Source organism: Montipora foliosa, chromosome 12 (assembly GCF_036669935.1).
Source record: "Montipora foliosa isolate CH-2021 chromosome 12, ASM3666993v2, whole genome shotgun sequence".
NCBI lineage: Eukaryota > Metazoa > Cnidaria > Anthozoa > Scleractinia > Acroporidae > Montipora > Montipora foliosa.
The window spans coordinates 34478978-34492607 of NC_090880.1; the positions used below are offsets into that span (position 1 = coordinate 34478978).

Below are 13630 nucleotides of genomic sequence, written 5' to 3' on the forward strand. Positions count from 1 at the left end.
TTGGAATCATGAAAAAATTCTCAATTAAAAAGCCTTATATTATTGCCATTGTGAGTAGCTTTCTTCCTTCATACCGATTAAAGCTATGGTAATACGAGCGACAAAAACGTCCAACTTGGCTCGCAACATTGCTGTGAAACTAGTCGAAACCGATGTCGCGCGTTTTACATCCCACGCACAACCTTTCTCGCAACAAAAAAAATGTGTTGCAAGTTGCGTGAATTTAGGCCATATACGAGGTCACGTAAGCTTAATTAATCTATGAAAACAAAGATGGTGGTCGCCACTTGGCAGAGAGGAGACGCACTGCAGCCACGTATGACGTAATCACCACTCTTGACAAATTAAGAGCGCGAGAAAGTGATTTAGTTGCGAAACAAGTTGCCTTGGAGTGGTAAAACGGGCAGCATTTTGAGGATTTTGTTGCAGAAAGTAAAACGGACCTCTACTTTCTGCAACACGCTGCAGCAACTTGCAACATATTTTTTTTTTATTGCGAGACAGGCTGTGAGTGGGATGTAAAACGCGCAACATCGCGTTTCGACTAGTTTTGCAGCACTGTTGCGAGACAAGTTAGACGTTTTTGTTGCTCGAATTACCGTAGCTCAAGAGGCCACGGCTTCGACCATTGGATAACAAATTGAGCCTTACCGGGGTGGCAAGCAGCATTTTTTATTCCCCTGGGTCTCCCGACATGAGTGCATTGATTCAGTCGTCTAATCAAACAAACTTCAAAAGCACAATCGCGAATCCGCGAAATGTCGAAAGATGGCTAAGAATGAAAGCAGTAGTGTACAAACTGAGAAGAATAACTAAATGCTTAGATGTAAGTCATGGTTACTATGCGCATTCGTGTCACTTTTATTAGTCAATTAACAGGACTCAGTACGGAGTATGCTGTTCACTATCGTAACTGTATTTATCAAGCGTTCAAGAAATTAACATGCAAATAAACTTTGTTCGAGTAGGATATTTGCTACGAATATTTACTGGAGCCAGTGAAATTTAATTATTATTATAATTAGCATCTGGGATAATACAGTCGTGTTGTGAGACCCAGCAGAATTTTAAAAAAAATGTTGTTGTCAAACTCCCCGGGGAAGGGGGAGGGTACTAAAAAGAATTTAATACAGAGAGGCTCCGCCCCGAGGTCCGACCCCTTACCCTTTTATATACCATTTTTGGCAGAAAAGATACCCCTTCCGTATACCTTCCATTGGAAAATATTACCCCTTTCATAAACCTACTTACGAAACCCTGCATCCCCTTTCTAGCCCTTACAATGAAGTTAACAAACTGGAGCTGGCGCGTTGGAAGGGATACACGTTCCGCTTAACGTCACATTCAAAGCCAACAAAACTCAAGCGACTGAGGGCGTTCAAGTTGTACTAAAAGAAGGTGTCGACAAGATGGAGTAAATAATAAAGACGAAAGCGTGACAAGTTGACTGAAGTCCACCAAGCAAGCGGATAGACTGTAATGCGAACCCAACGAGTTTAATTTTTAATTGCTCTAACTGGACCGTCTTGTGAATAAATCACTAAAAGAGGACGTATTCTTGTCATTTTCATGCTGCGATCAATAAATTAAAACATGTGTGTTCGAAATATTTAAATGAAAGGCCCTTTTAAATACCTAAATGACAGATTTCCCTACCCTTTCATATACTTCGACTCGTGAAAACCATCCCCTTTCGTATACCTGAAGCGTGAAAAAAGTACCCCTTTGGGGCGGAGCCTCCCCGCATAGGCCTTTATAGGGAGTACCCCCCGGACAAACTACGGTCTGCCACCCCGGTAAGGCTCAGCTTGTTCTCCAACGGTCGAAGCCGTGGCCACCTAATCAGTAAAGCGCATCTTTCGGAAGTGTTTTTTTTTTTTTTTGCAATCAAGTGAACAAACTACAGCTTGAGGTCGCTCGCGGGACCACTAATGCGTTGATGGTGGGATGAAATGACAGTTCAACTGATTCTAATGTGGAATTGTGACTTTGGGATCATTTTATCCAGAAATATTTGACTCAAAGTGGTGGACTCCCCAGAATAGAGTGCGCAGCCTTGGAATTGTAATAATACGGTGGGCACCGAGAACAGTTTAAAATCGCAGCTCAAATCGCGTTGGATCTGGAAAATAAGCACACAGAAAGGAAGCTACCCACAATAGCAATAAAGTAAGGCTTTTTACTGAATTGAGAATTTCTTTTTTATCTAGATTCCTAAACAAATCCTTATATTTTTGTGGGCCATGTTCACACTGGGCGTAAGCGCCTGAGTCCCTACAGTCTTTTAAAAACATTATCTAGGCTACTATCAGCAGTTGATTACTAAGAACATATGTGTAAAAAGGTATATTTAAGGTGAAAAGGTCAATAGCAATTAGGGTTATAGTGGATCACAACTTACTTGTAAACAAGGCAAGTGGCTGTTCGTAACATAATTGATCAATAATGCAGAGGATATCAGGATATGACAAATGTTAATAGTAATTGGTGCATTTTTCTCTGTAATTTGCGTTTGTTTTTAAAGGTAATGTTATAGTCAACAAATTCACCTTTCAAACTTCTGTTATGTTATATTTACCAGTACAATTCAGTTTTCCATCTCCCGTCCAGCCAACCTTACAAACGCATTTTCGTTCCCGATGTCCCGACGTTCTTGGTGTGCAAACGCTGTTTGGGTCGCACAAGACTCCATCACAGGTGCCGTCAGCTATGAAAATTAAATGGGGCATAACCTTTTATAACACAACCACGAATTATACGTTTATAATATCGATAAAATTAAAATTTCCAGGAAAAAACATGAAATTTCAAAAACTTACAAACGCAATCAGTTCCTTTGCCTCGGTAGCCAAGCCGACACCGACACTGATACGATCCTGCGCTATTAAAGCAATCCGCATTTAGGTCGCAATTCACAGCGGGTAATTCACACTCATTGATATCTAGAATGAGTAAGGATGTGACGACTCTTAACAGTAACAGTTGCATCTTTATCTATGATTGGCAAGTCAGAATGAAGTTAATGTAATGGTCAACCAATTAACCGTTCAATCTGTAATTTTTCTTTACCAGTGCAATTTTGTCCATCCCCCGTCCAGCCAACCTTGCAAACACATTTTCGTTCACGACTTCCAGAAGATCTTGGTACGCAAACGCTGTTCGAGTCACACACGACTCCATCACAGGTGCCGTCAGCTACGAAAATGACATAGGGCATAGCGCTTATTAACACAACCAGCCATTTTCCGTTAATAACATGTACAAAGTTATTTAAGATAAAAACACGAAATTTCAAAAACTCACAAATGCAGTCAGTTCCGTTGCCTTGGTAGCCAAGCCTACAGCGGCACTGATACGAGCCTGCGCTGTTAAAGCAATCCGCATTTTGGTCGCAATTTAAAGTGGGAGACTCACACTCGTTAATATCTAGGATGAGAGCTAATGAGTGAGGATATGACGATTTTTAACAGTAACAGTTGCACTTTTATCTAAGATTGGTAAGTCAGAATGAAGTTGATGTAATTGTCAACCAATTAATCTTCAAATTTCTGTATTTTTTTCTTTACCAGTACAGTTTTGTCCATCCCCCGTCCAGCCAACCTTGCAAACGCATTTTCGTTCACGACTTCCCGAAGATCTTGGTACGCAAACGCTGTTCAAGTCACACACGACTCCATCACAGGTGCTGTCAGCTAAGAATATTAAATTGGGCATAGCGTTTATTAACACAATAAAAAATTTTGCCTTAATAACATTTTAAAAAGTCATTTCAGATAAAAAACGAAATTTTAAAAACTCACAAACGCAATTAGTTCCATTGCCTTGGTAGCCAAGCCTACAACGGCACTGATACGAGCCTACGCTGTTAAAGCAATCCGCATTTTGGTCGCAATTCACGGAGGATGACTCACATTCGTCCATATCTAAAGGAGAGCCGTGAAACAGTCCCTTTAAATTGTGAAGAATTTCTAAGGTCATAAAAAAGATTCAGGCAAAGCAAGCAAGTAGATAATATAAGTCGTAACATCGTTTGTCTTACTATGTAGTCACTAGATCGTGAGACAAAAGATCAGACGTCCTATCATTTATGAAGTAGATAGAATGCATATGGAATTTTCATCTTCTAGCTAATGATCCCTCTGGAAGTCAACCACACAGTTAAGCTTAGCCTAGAAGTCAGAGGTTGTGTTTAAAATCGTATGTACACTTTTTTTTAGTTTGATAGCTATTTCTTAATCGTTGAGGCTTCAGAAGACGACTTTGATTTTTGGGAAGAGTTTGTTCTCATCTTAAACGAAGTTAAAACGAAATCGTTTTAGCTCTTAGTCTGAGGCGCTTTAAAGTATCAATGAATACTTTGATAAATGCATCGTTACCAACGCAACTCCGGCCGTCTCCAGTCCAACCATTGTCGCAGACACAATGTCGTTCCCGACTTTTGGAAGCTCGAGGTAAACATTTGCTGTTCTCACCGCAGATGACTCCATCACAAGTACCGTCAGCTGAGAAAAAAAAAAAAAGAGAAATTCAATGCACACAACCACGGATTGTTGGAAAGTCTCTCTAAAGTATGAGATCTGAAAACAAAAAACTGACAGAAGCAATGCGTCTCGTTGCCTTGATATCCGAGTGACATCGAAAAGATACAAGTGATACAGGGGTCACTGGAAATTGACTCATTCGTTAATAGCTGAGGCCAAAATATGTAGCTTTATAAGAGAAACCGCCCCTGGCAAAAGTTTTTTAATTATTGTAACATCCTAGGCAATACTTCGAGGCGCAATTACTTTCATTTTCTTGATGTCCAAGACGACAGCGACACTGATACGAGCCTGCGCTATTAAAGCAATCCGCATTTGTATCGCAAATGACAGCAATCGCCTCACATTCATCGACGTCTAAAGGAAAGTCTTTAAACAAAGAGTCATAGCTGAGTAACCATTCCTTACCCAGCGGAAGCAAAGGTAAATGTGGGCTATTGCGAACCATACAGTATTCAACTCGTACACAGTGTTTCTTTCTTTCCGCATAGAACCTTCCTGTTGGTAATACTCACCCACACAGTCAAAGCCGTCGCCTTGATATCCAGTTTTACAACGACAATTATAGGAGCCGTCAGTGTTGATGCAGTCAGCCCTTTTGTGGCAGCTATTTTTGGAGGAATTGTTGCATTCGTCGACATCTGAAATAAATGAGCTTAAGTGTCAATTGAAATATGGACTTTTGTAGCGTCTCGGAAACTTCGGTTTTTCGTCCTTCTTTGAGAAGACTGAAAATTCCAAACCCATGTTATTTGAAAAAAACTTGAACCCCACAGCATTCTCCTTCAAAGACCAGGGCTCTTCTACGACAGCCAACTGGTCGGTGGAAGCAAAGAAATTACCCCGGATCGAGTGGTCCGGGTTCGGGTCCTGGCTGGGGACATTGTGTTGTGTTCTTGGACAAGACACTTTACTCTCGCTTTGCCTCTCTCCACCCAGGTGTATAAATGGGTACCGGCGAAATGCTGGGGGTAACCCTGCGATGGACTAGCGTCCCATCCAGGGGGAAGTAGAAATACTCCTAGTCGCTTCATGCTAATGAAACCGGAGATAGGTGCCGGCCTGATGATGAGCCTTCTGGCTCGTAAGCAGAGACTTTACTTTACCTTTACAATATATCGCCTAAAAGATATGGGAGCTAAGATTTGATCTCTTTGAGGTAAGTAAGCAAGTAAGCAAGAGATCCATGACAAAGGAACTTAAAGAGAAAGTTTCGGGTTTTCTCTGAAACTGTGACTGTTGACAAGGTAGTAACAAGGTTTCAGCGTCATTATTAAATAAGTAAAAGAGTTTCATTTAAGTTAATTTATCATAAAAGGCAAATTTTAAATTCACACCATGGCAATGCCGTCCATTGCCAATCCAGCCATCTTTGCAAATACATAGGCCAGGCACCTCAGTCGTTGGCTTAAAACAGGTAGCGTTGTCATGGCATCGAACACCGTGGCATGAGCCGTCAGCTGAAAAAGAGCAATGAATTCCCTTTAATAGCTTAGAGGCAATAAAAATCTCATAGTAAAATTAGAAATGCCCAATTTTATGTTTAAGCAAAAGATGCCTGCTAACCCTAACCCTAAAAGAACAGGAAAATCGTTGTTAGTGCATGTGTTCTACAAAGGGTAATTTAAGACTTCGTTGGTAAATTAGTGTTTCATAGCCTTAACTGTTTAAGAGACCTATATAAGAGCAAGATATTGCAAGGTTGGTAAAATGTCGATTTCCCCCAGTTTTCCCGGCATAGTGAAAAATATTATTGATTCTGATATTTTGTATGTTGAAAGCTTACATGTACAATTGATTCCATCTCCTTCAAAGCCAGGCTTGCAGCGGCATTCATAAGAACCCGCAGTGTTGATGCAGTCAGCTCGAAGTGGATGGCAATAGTTAACTTCGCATTCGTCAACATCTAAAAAGAGAAAGATACTAGGATATGACAAAAAAGGTTTGAAAATTTAAGGTCACCTGGGTCTGTTAGGTCTGTTAACGTTCAAGTTCAAACAAGGGAAAAAGGCTGATGGTCGCTATGAAAATGAGTAACCTTGATGAGTTTCTGATTAATTTATCTTCGGTAGACGCCAAGAAGTGATAAATGGTGACGTCCACGCTGACGACACGGTGATAATGATAGTAAACAAAGTTTCATTACCGGTAAGCTGCAAACCAAGCAAGTCTTTCAAGTTTAAATTAATTTATTCTTGGATGGGGAAAACTGGTTCGTCTCCGTGAGGTTAATGTACACGTAACTATTAGAGGGTGATGTGAAATGCTAGTTTTCTATCCATACAGACCATGTGAGCGTTAGCCCTACTAATGGAATTGGGCCCTCACAAGGACAGAAAAAAAAACTCTGACCAGGGTGGGAATTGAACCCACGACCTTCGAGGTTAGATCGCCGCTTCTCTACCGACTGAGCTACAAGTTCAGACGGGAGCAGGTCATAGGAACTTAAGACCCTAAAAATAAATAAATAAGTAACACGGCCAACGTGTGCAAAAACGTAACCCTTTAACGTAGACATGTTTGCATCTATAAAGAAGTAGTAAAATTAAGTTACGGTACGATATTTTCTCTGTTATTTCTGAAGAAGTGGCCATATTTACAAAGAAGAACACTCTCATTTCTCAACCGGGTTAGTATTTCCAACAATCCGTCTTACCTGAACACGTCTGGCCATTTCCCTGCCAGCCTTGTTCGCATTCGCACTGCATTGGTTGATCGTAGGGTTGAATACACTGAGCATGTGTATCACATACAGCGCCATTGCATTCTTCATCGACTAAGGAACCAACTGAAAAAGAAGAGAACAATAAATAAACAGAGAAAACTGACAGCCACCGTAAGGCAGGGTGCCACTGCACTTACTCGAAATCAATCGAAATGTCTGATGCTGATAATAATGGTGGTGGTAAGATGACAGGATGTTGCCAGTAAAATCCGTTCTAAGGTTGAAATCCGTTTTTACCTACAAAAAGTTAAATTGGTGATCATCATTTTACCAAGGATGAGTATACTCTCAGATGAACTGAAGAAACGTTTTTTTTCGGAGCCTAAATTAAGCCTAAAGAAAAATTAGGATCAGGGGCCCGAAAAGCCACTTGTGAAACTGGCAACCGCTTGTTTTGGAAAGCCAATCTTTTGCGATGATTTCAAGGTAACAAAAAGCAAAATGACAGTGAAGTTTGACGACTTAAATCCTCTCCGTTCGTGAGATACAGAGGGAATTGTGACACCCGAAAATGGCCCTTAAAGTTTCGGGACTTTCGAGAAACGGACCCCAGGTTAGGATTAAATTTGGTTATTATACATGGATTTCAATTGACTTATTATACAAAAGTAAATAATGAAAAGAACTGTGTTGGGTTAAGCGTGTTCGTCGTTGTACTTTAGTGGTGAAGACACAGGGCCATAGATCTGCCCCGGAGGGTCCTAGTTCGAGTATCGGTAAGTGCATAGTAAAGTTCCTTGTTCCCTTACTATGTTGTAATGTTGAGACTGAATGGATAAGTGCATGAATGTAAAAACCGATAAAATGATACGAAACATTAAGAAGGTGTGTCGAGATGCGTAAGGCAGAGATGGAGGGAAGGAAAAGGTGTTTCAGTCCTTCTTTGGGGGGAGAGGGGGGGGGGGGGGTGGTAGCTGCTTTAAACTAGGCAAGGTGCATATTCAACCACAGTAAAATGAGTATCACCAATTTAACCTATTGTAGGTAAAAACGGATTCAACCTGAGACCGGAATTGACCAACAACAAAGATTTCATTAAATTACTCGGCCAATCTCAGGCTTAGATTCAACAAATGAATTATCAAAGGTACACTTAACATGGATAATGAAGACACAAGTCACAAACTACCGCGTCTCATTTTATCACCTCTTTGGCAACGACTACCATCCCCAGTGAATCCAGCTCGACACTGACACTGATAAGATCCAGCTGTGTTGGTGCAAGTTGCATTCAGATCACACGGGCTGCGAGAAGGATCGCATTCATCTTCATCTGTGGACAGAAAATTGTAAAGCAACTAAATCGAGACCTTAACAAAACACCATGGCAAACTACCATTTTTGTCCTTGGCACACAAAATAACGTATATCGCAGGATACCTGTTGAGTAGGCACGGCGAATATTGCGCGCGCTATGGCCATATTTGGACATTGTCAAAATGTGTTGTATAAATAAAGGATATTACATGGCCGCGCGGGGATACGAATCTTATCTTCGAGTGCTGAAAGTATCTCTCACGAGTGAGCGAAGTGAACGAGTAAGAGATCCTTTCAGCACTCGAAGATAAAATTCGTATCCCCAAGCGGCCATGTAATGTTTTGTTTATTATATAGATATTGATGAAATGTCCAGATTTAAAACAACTTGTTTTACTCATTTTCGAAATGATGATAAAGGTGTCACCAACCGCTAAAACACGCATGTTGTGTAACATGAAACCAAGATATGAAAGTTATGAAAAGCAAATTATGATAATGTTAAATTTTGCAATAAAAAATAATGTTAAATTACTAGAGAAGAATTATACTGAAGCACAAAAAAGTCTTACAATGAAGACGAAGCTCGCGTTTTATTGGCTAATCGTGTTCTTTGCCATGACGACACTTATATTCTCACATGTGAAAGATAAAAATAATATGTTCACTGCGCGCGGTGAAGATCTGATTTTTTAGTAAAAGGAGAAATCCTGGTATTTCATCAGTATCTATATAATAATAATCTGTATTATTATTATTCAACACATTGTGACAATGTCCAAATATGGTCATAGCGCGCTCAATATTTGTCGTGCGTACTACAGATATCCTGCGATATACGTAATTTTGTGTGTCGCAGAGAAAAATGGTAGTTTTTCCAGCTTTGTTTCCAATAAACGTAGAAAATTGTGCTTTGTCATCAATGTGTTGAATAATAAAACAAGAATCCTGCTCAATCTTGCGGAATATCGCCTGATTTTAGCCCACTCGGCCTACGCCTGTCGACTAAGTATCAGGCGATATTCCGCGAGATTTCGCAGGATAATTGTTAAATGCACGCAGACTGAACTCTCCGATATGGGGATGAATCGTAGTCCCCGTCTCTCCTCATAAACACTCGTGATTGTTTTTTTGCGCAAGTATGGCGATCGGACCGTTGCTTTGAGGTCAGTTTAAACACCGCAAACTACTTAATAATCGATCAAATAAACACTTATAAACGATGACCACGATGAAAACGATTAAACAGAAAAAGTCTTTGAAGTTCCATTTTAGACAACACTCCTCAAAGTTCTGCACCGCTCTTATTTTCAACGAGACGCACGGATGTAAAAGAAAGAGATAAGCTTATCTCTTCAATCGGAATACGTTAGCAATAGCGGGGTAATTCGTTTTGACGGTAACCTTCATATTAATTAAATCAAATAGCGCAGAACACAGCATTGAGAGCTGAACTCAAATGGAAGAAGTCAACCAAAGCGCTAGAGCCACACAAACAGTTCCAAAGTTTGCTACAATTCTCAATCTTTTCCCCTCCTGTTTTCAGTAAATTTTAAATATGGATTGGAATTTTTTTTTAATCTGGCTGCGTTGTATTTCTTTATCAGACGCAAATATCCAATATGCCAACAGCATTTGGGGAATCAAATCTAAAAACCTTTCCCCTATAAGTTGTCCTCTTTCTTAATTTCCATTCTGCTGAATTTGCTTACCCAGACAAGTTTTTCCGTTTCCTTGGTAACCGGGTTTGCATAAACATCCGCGAAAAGAGTCGCACAGAGCATTGGGATCACATTCGACACCCATACACGTGTCATCAGCTTTAAAGCAAGAAAAAATCCACATACTTAGCAACAATTATGTTCGAGTTGTATCTATGAACAAATACCTGAAGGGTCACGTGATTGTTATATATTTCTGGAAGAAATGTACTTTTGCGATGGCGAATCTTGAATAATCGAACAAAAGCGGAGTTCTTATAACAGGAAACGAGCCGATCACCTTTCGATTACAGCCACCGCGAATGCTCTGCCACTGAGCTTTAGGAAACTGGTGGAAGCTTGGCCATTTCACTAGATTAATGTGACAGTCATTATAGTAGTAACTGCTGTCAGCATTCAGTAAAAGCAAAGCAACTGCGATTCCTGACAGTATAGGACAAGTGCAGGACAATCGCGAGAATGCACCATTTAAAACTTAAATATATTTCTTGTTTTAAAATACTGTATGTTTGAAATCTTTACAATCTGAACCGCTCGGTAAGCTTAAGTCCATAGCAAAGGCAAAGGAGCAAAATTTTGCACCACTTCTTTCGGGGGAGTGAATCAGAACGGAAGTAATGAAAGGGTTGAGTGATGAATCTTTACAGCGACACATCGGTCAAAGAAACAATAGAGGGATGACATGAATACTTGCTAAAATTGATTAATCAGTAAACTCTTGGTTTTCTCGACTTGTGCGATTTAAATTTGTATTGTAATTTCAAAATCTTTGAAGGAAATTTGCCATAAGAATGACTGGATGAATCAATATTGTTTTGTTTTTAAAGACCATAGTGGCAATCATAAATATAGAATAAGACAAGAAGCAAGTAAAACTAGTTGCGCTTTCAAGACTTCATTACTTACAGACACACTTCCTGTTAACTTCCATAAAGCCTTCCTTGCACAAACATTCAAAACTTCCCAATGTGTTGATACATTGAGTTTTGTTGTCTGGGCAAAAATCCAACATATTAGCACATTCATCTAGGTCTGTTGCAAAGAAAGAATTGCAAATAGAATTATACAAGAGTAAGACATTCAAGTTGGAACCCATTTTAGAAGCCAGAGCATTGAGTGACATTGTCGAATGTGGCAGCAACAATGTGAAGGACACGTTGGCTTCAAAAGACAATTCTGCGCAATCGGAAGCATCGAGCGACTTTTCCGTGTCCCGCACGCTCGACAACCTGGACAAGGTAACCTAAAGCCTGGTTTTCACTGGCGACGCAAGCACATGCGCAAGCGCAACTCGGCGCAAGCATAACAGCCCTCATTTTACCGTGAAAACGGCTTCGACCCAAGCATAAACACAAGCGCAAATACAAGCACAAGGATCAAAAAGTTTTCTTTTCCTGCGCTCGCCCTTGTGCTTGCGCTCTCCTTATGCCGCTTGAAAACAAAACATGTCATAAGCACAATGGAATTTACTAAGTCTGGGCATGTCTGGCCAATTAAAGCACACGTTCCCCGCCTCTGAGTATCTGCGTGTGCGTTTGCATATGTCGACGTTCGTTTCCACTTCGGCGGCTTGCGCTTGTGCGTGCTTCGCTGTTGAATACCAGGTTTAAGGACGTATTGATAAGAACGACCACAAGAAACATGACGAGGGGATACTTAAAAACTCCACGCTATGAATCGTCACAATGGGCTTTACTAGTTTAGTTTGGAGTTTCAGCAAGGGTATCGACGACGGCTACAAGACCGTTCATTTGAAAACATATCATGTGATTACTCCAAGTTGTTCAGGCTGTAAATGTTTTAGCAACTCTCAAAGGAATCAAACTGATATGAAGGACATGGAATTTTTGAGGAAAATTGAAATTTATCTTCAGGTGCTCACGTCTACAACATGACCTCCTTTGAATAATTCACATCGTCATTAGGACGAGAACGGAATCAGAAAAATGCATTAAGGTGCCTTTTGTGGTTACCAGTCCTGTCGCTCTTGCAAGTGATTTAGTCTGCGTCGTTCCCATTTGTATCCACCTGTTATATCGCAAAAGGAAACTAATATCTCGTAAATAATGCTCACTCTCTGATTAGCCAATTCTCGCCATAAGGGTGTTTTGGTCGATATGAGGTACATGTATATGCAGGGATGAAAAATAATAAACTCGAGACATTAAACTTCTGAGGTCCAATAAATTAAATTTAAAGAAATTTCAAAACCTGCATGCAGCAAATTGAACGTAAAAACAAATGATACAAATCAAATGTAATGACCTTCGCATCTCAATCCGTCACCAAGAAATCCAAGTCGACATCCACAGGATTCTTTTCCATTAGATGGATCAGCAAAGCAAGAAGCATATATGTGACACTTTTGTCCATTACAGCCACCAATGGGAGTCACTGTATGAACAAATATCACAGTAAACAAAATCAGTAAATGATATGATTGCTGGTTTCTTCTAACGAGGAACTACGCGCATCCTTCCCACTATGCAGTACTCGGTGCAGAGTATTGTAAACATATACCCTGCGAACAGAGTCTCCTTCGATCTTCCTGGGTGAGTCGGGAAGAGGAAGCCGCCTCGACATTTCGTATTGAGCATGCGTTAAAAATTCAAATGTATTCGGGTGTCAGTCACGCGTGAACAGTAACCGTGAAACCACAAAAGCAAAACAAACAGTCGGGTTATTTTCGAACAACTCTGGCAAACACATGGTAACCAAGGAATCATTTCCTTGGAAACTCAAGATTGTTCATGCTTTTAAATTGCCCTTTCAATTTTTACTGAAAATATTAAAAAGTAACTCGATTCTGGCAGACTAGTTTACCTAACCGACATACGGAGGAAGTACTCATGGGACAGTTAAAATTGCTACGTACGCTGTTGTAGATTTCAAAAAATATTGATCATGCGTGCCGATTGATCATGCACACAAATTATAAAAAAAACAGGTTTGACAAGACGAAACTGGACTGACTCACCCATTTCTTTGGCTGAGTGACAAATCAAATAATGTCGAGGCGGCTGGCAAAGTCTTCTTCCTCTTCTTGGAAGGAGACTGCTCGCAGGGTAAAAAAACATAAACATCTCGCCTCACCTTGAGCGCACTCCTTCCCGTTGCCTTGGTAACCATCTTTGCACGAGCACGTGTATGAGCCATTGGTATTAGAGCAATCAGCAAATTCATCACAGTCATTACCCACAATGCACTCGTTAAGGTCTGAAGAACGAAACAGTCTACAGCTTTAGCTATCTAGCAGGGAGTCCAAGTACGACGGCGTCGTATTTAATTACATCTGGATGTGTGCCAATTACCAAGTAAATGTGTCGACTATGGTAACCTTGGTGTTGCCTCTTGTCAGACTGGTTTTTTAACACTCTTGCCCTTTT

The 13630-nt window shown here is 40.4% G+C and overlaps 1 protein-coding gene across 3 annotated transcripts in view; it reads right to left on the reverse strand.

The window, feature by feature from the left end:
- LOC137978427 (fibrillin-2-like) overlaps positions 1-13630 on the reverse strand; it is a 63093-nt gene that overhangs the window by 25453 nt on the left and 24010 nt on the right. For all 3 annotated transcript variants that reach the window (XR_011118157.1, XM_068825354.1, XM_068825352.1), the window contains exons 15-30: positions 13338-13460; positions 12510-12638; positions 11151-11276; positions 10236-10343; positions 8414-8539; positions 7198-7329; positions 6328-6447; positions 5879-6001; positions 5057-5182; positions 4377-4502; positions 3801-3923; positions 3567-3692; positions 3304-3426; positions 3070-3195; positions 2820-2942; positions 2579-2707 (exon numbers count right to left, since the gene is read on the reverse strand). Coding sequence is in view for 2 of the 3 variants with exons in the window: in XM_068825354.1 (XP_068681455.1) it covers positions 2579-2707; positions 2820-2942; positions 3070-3195; positions 3304-3426; positions 3567-3692; positions 3801-3923; positions 4377-4502; positions 5057-5182; positions 5879-6001; positions 6328-6447; positions 7198-7329; positions 8414-8539; positions 10236-10343; positions 11151-11276; positions 12510-12638; positions 13338-13460 (1989 nt within the window). In the remaining variant the exon portion in view is untranslated. The remainder of the gene's footprint in view (positions 1-2578; positions 2708-2819; positions 2943-3069; positions 3196-3303; positions 3427-3566; positions 3693-3800; positions 3924-4376; positions 4503-5056; positions 5183-5878; positions 6002-6327; positions 6448-7197; positions 7330-8413; positions 8540-10235; positions 10344-11150; positions 11277-12509; positions 12639-13337; positions 13461-13630) is intronic.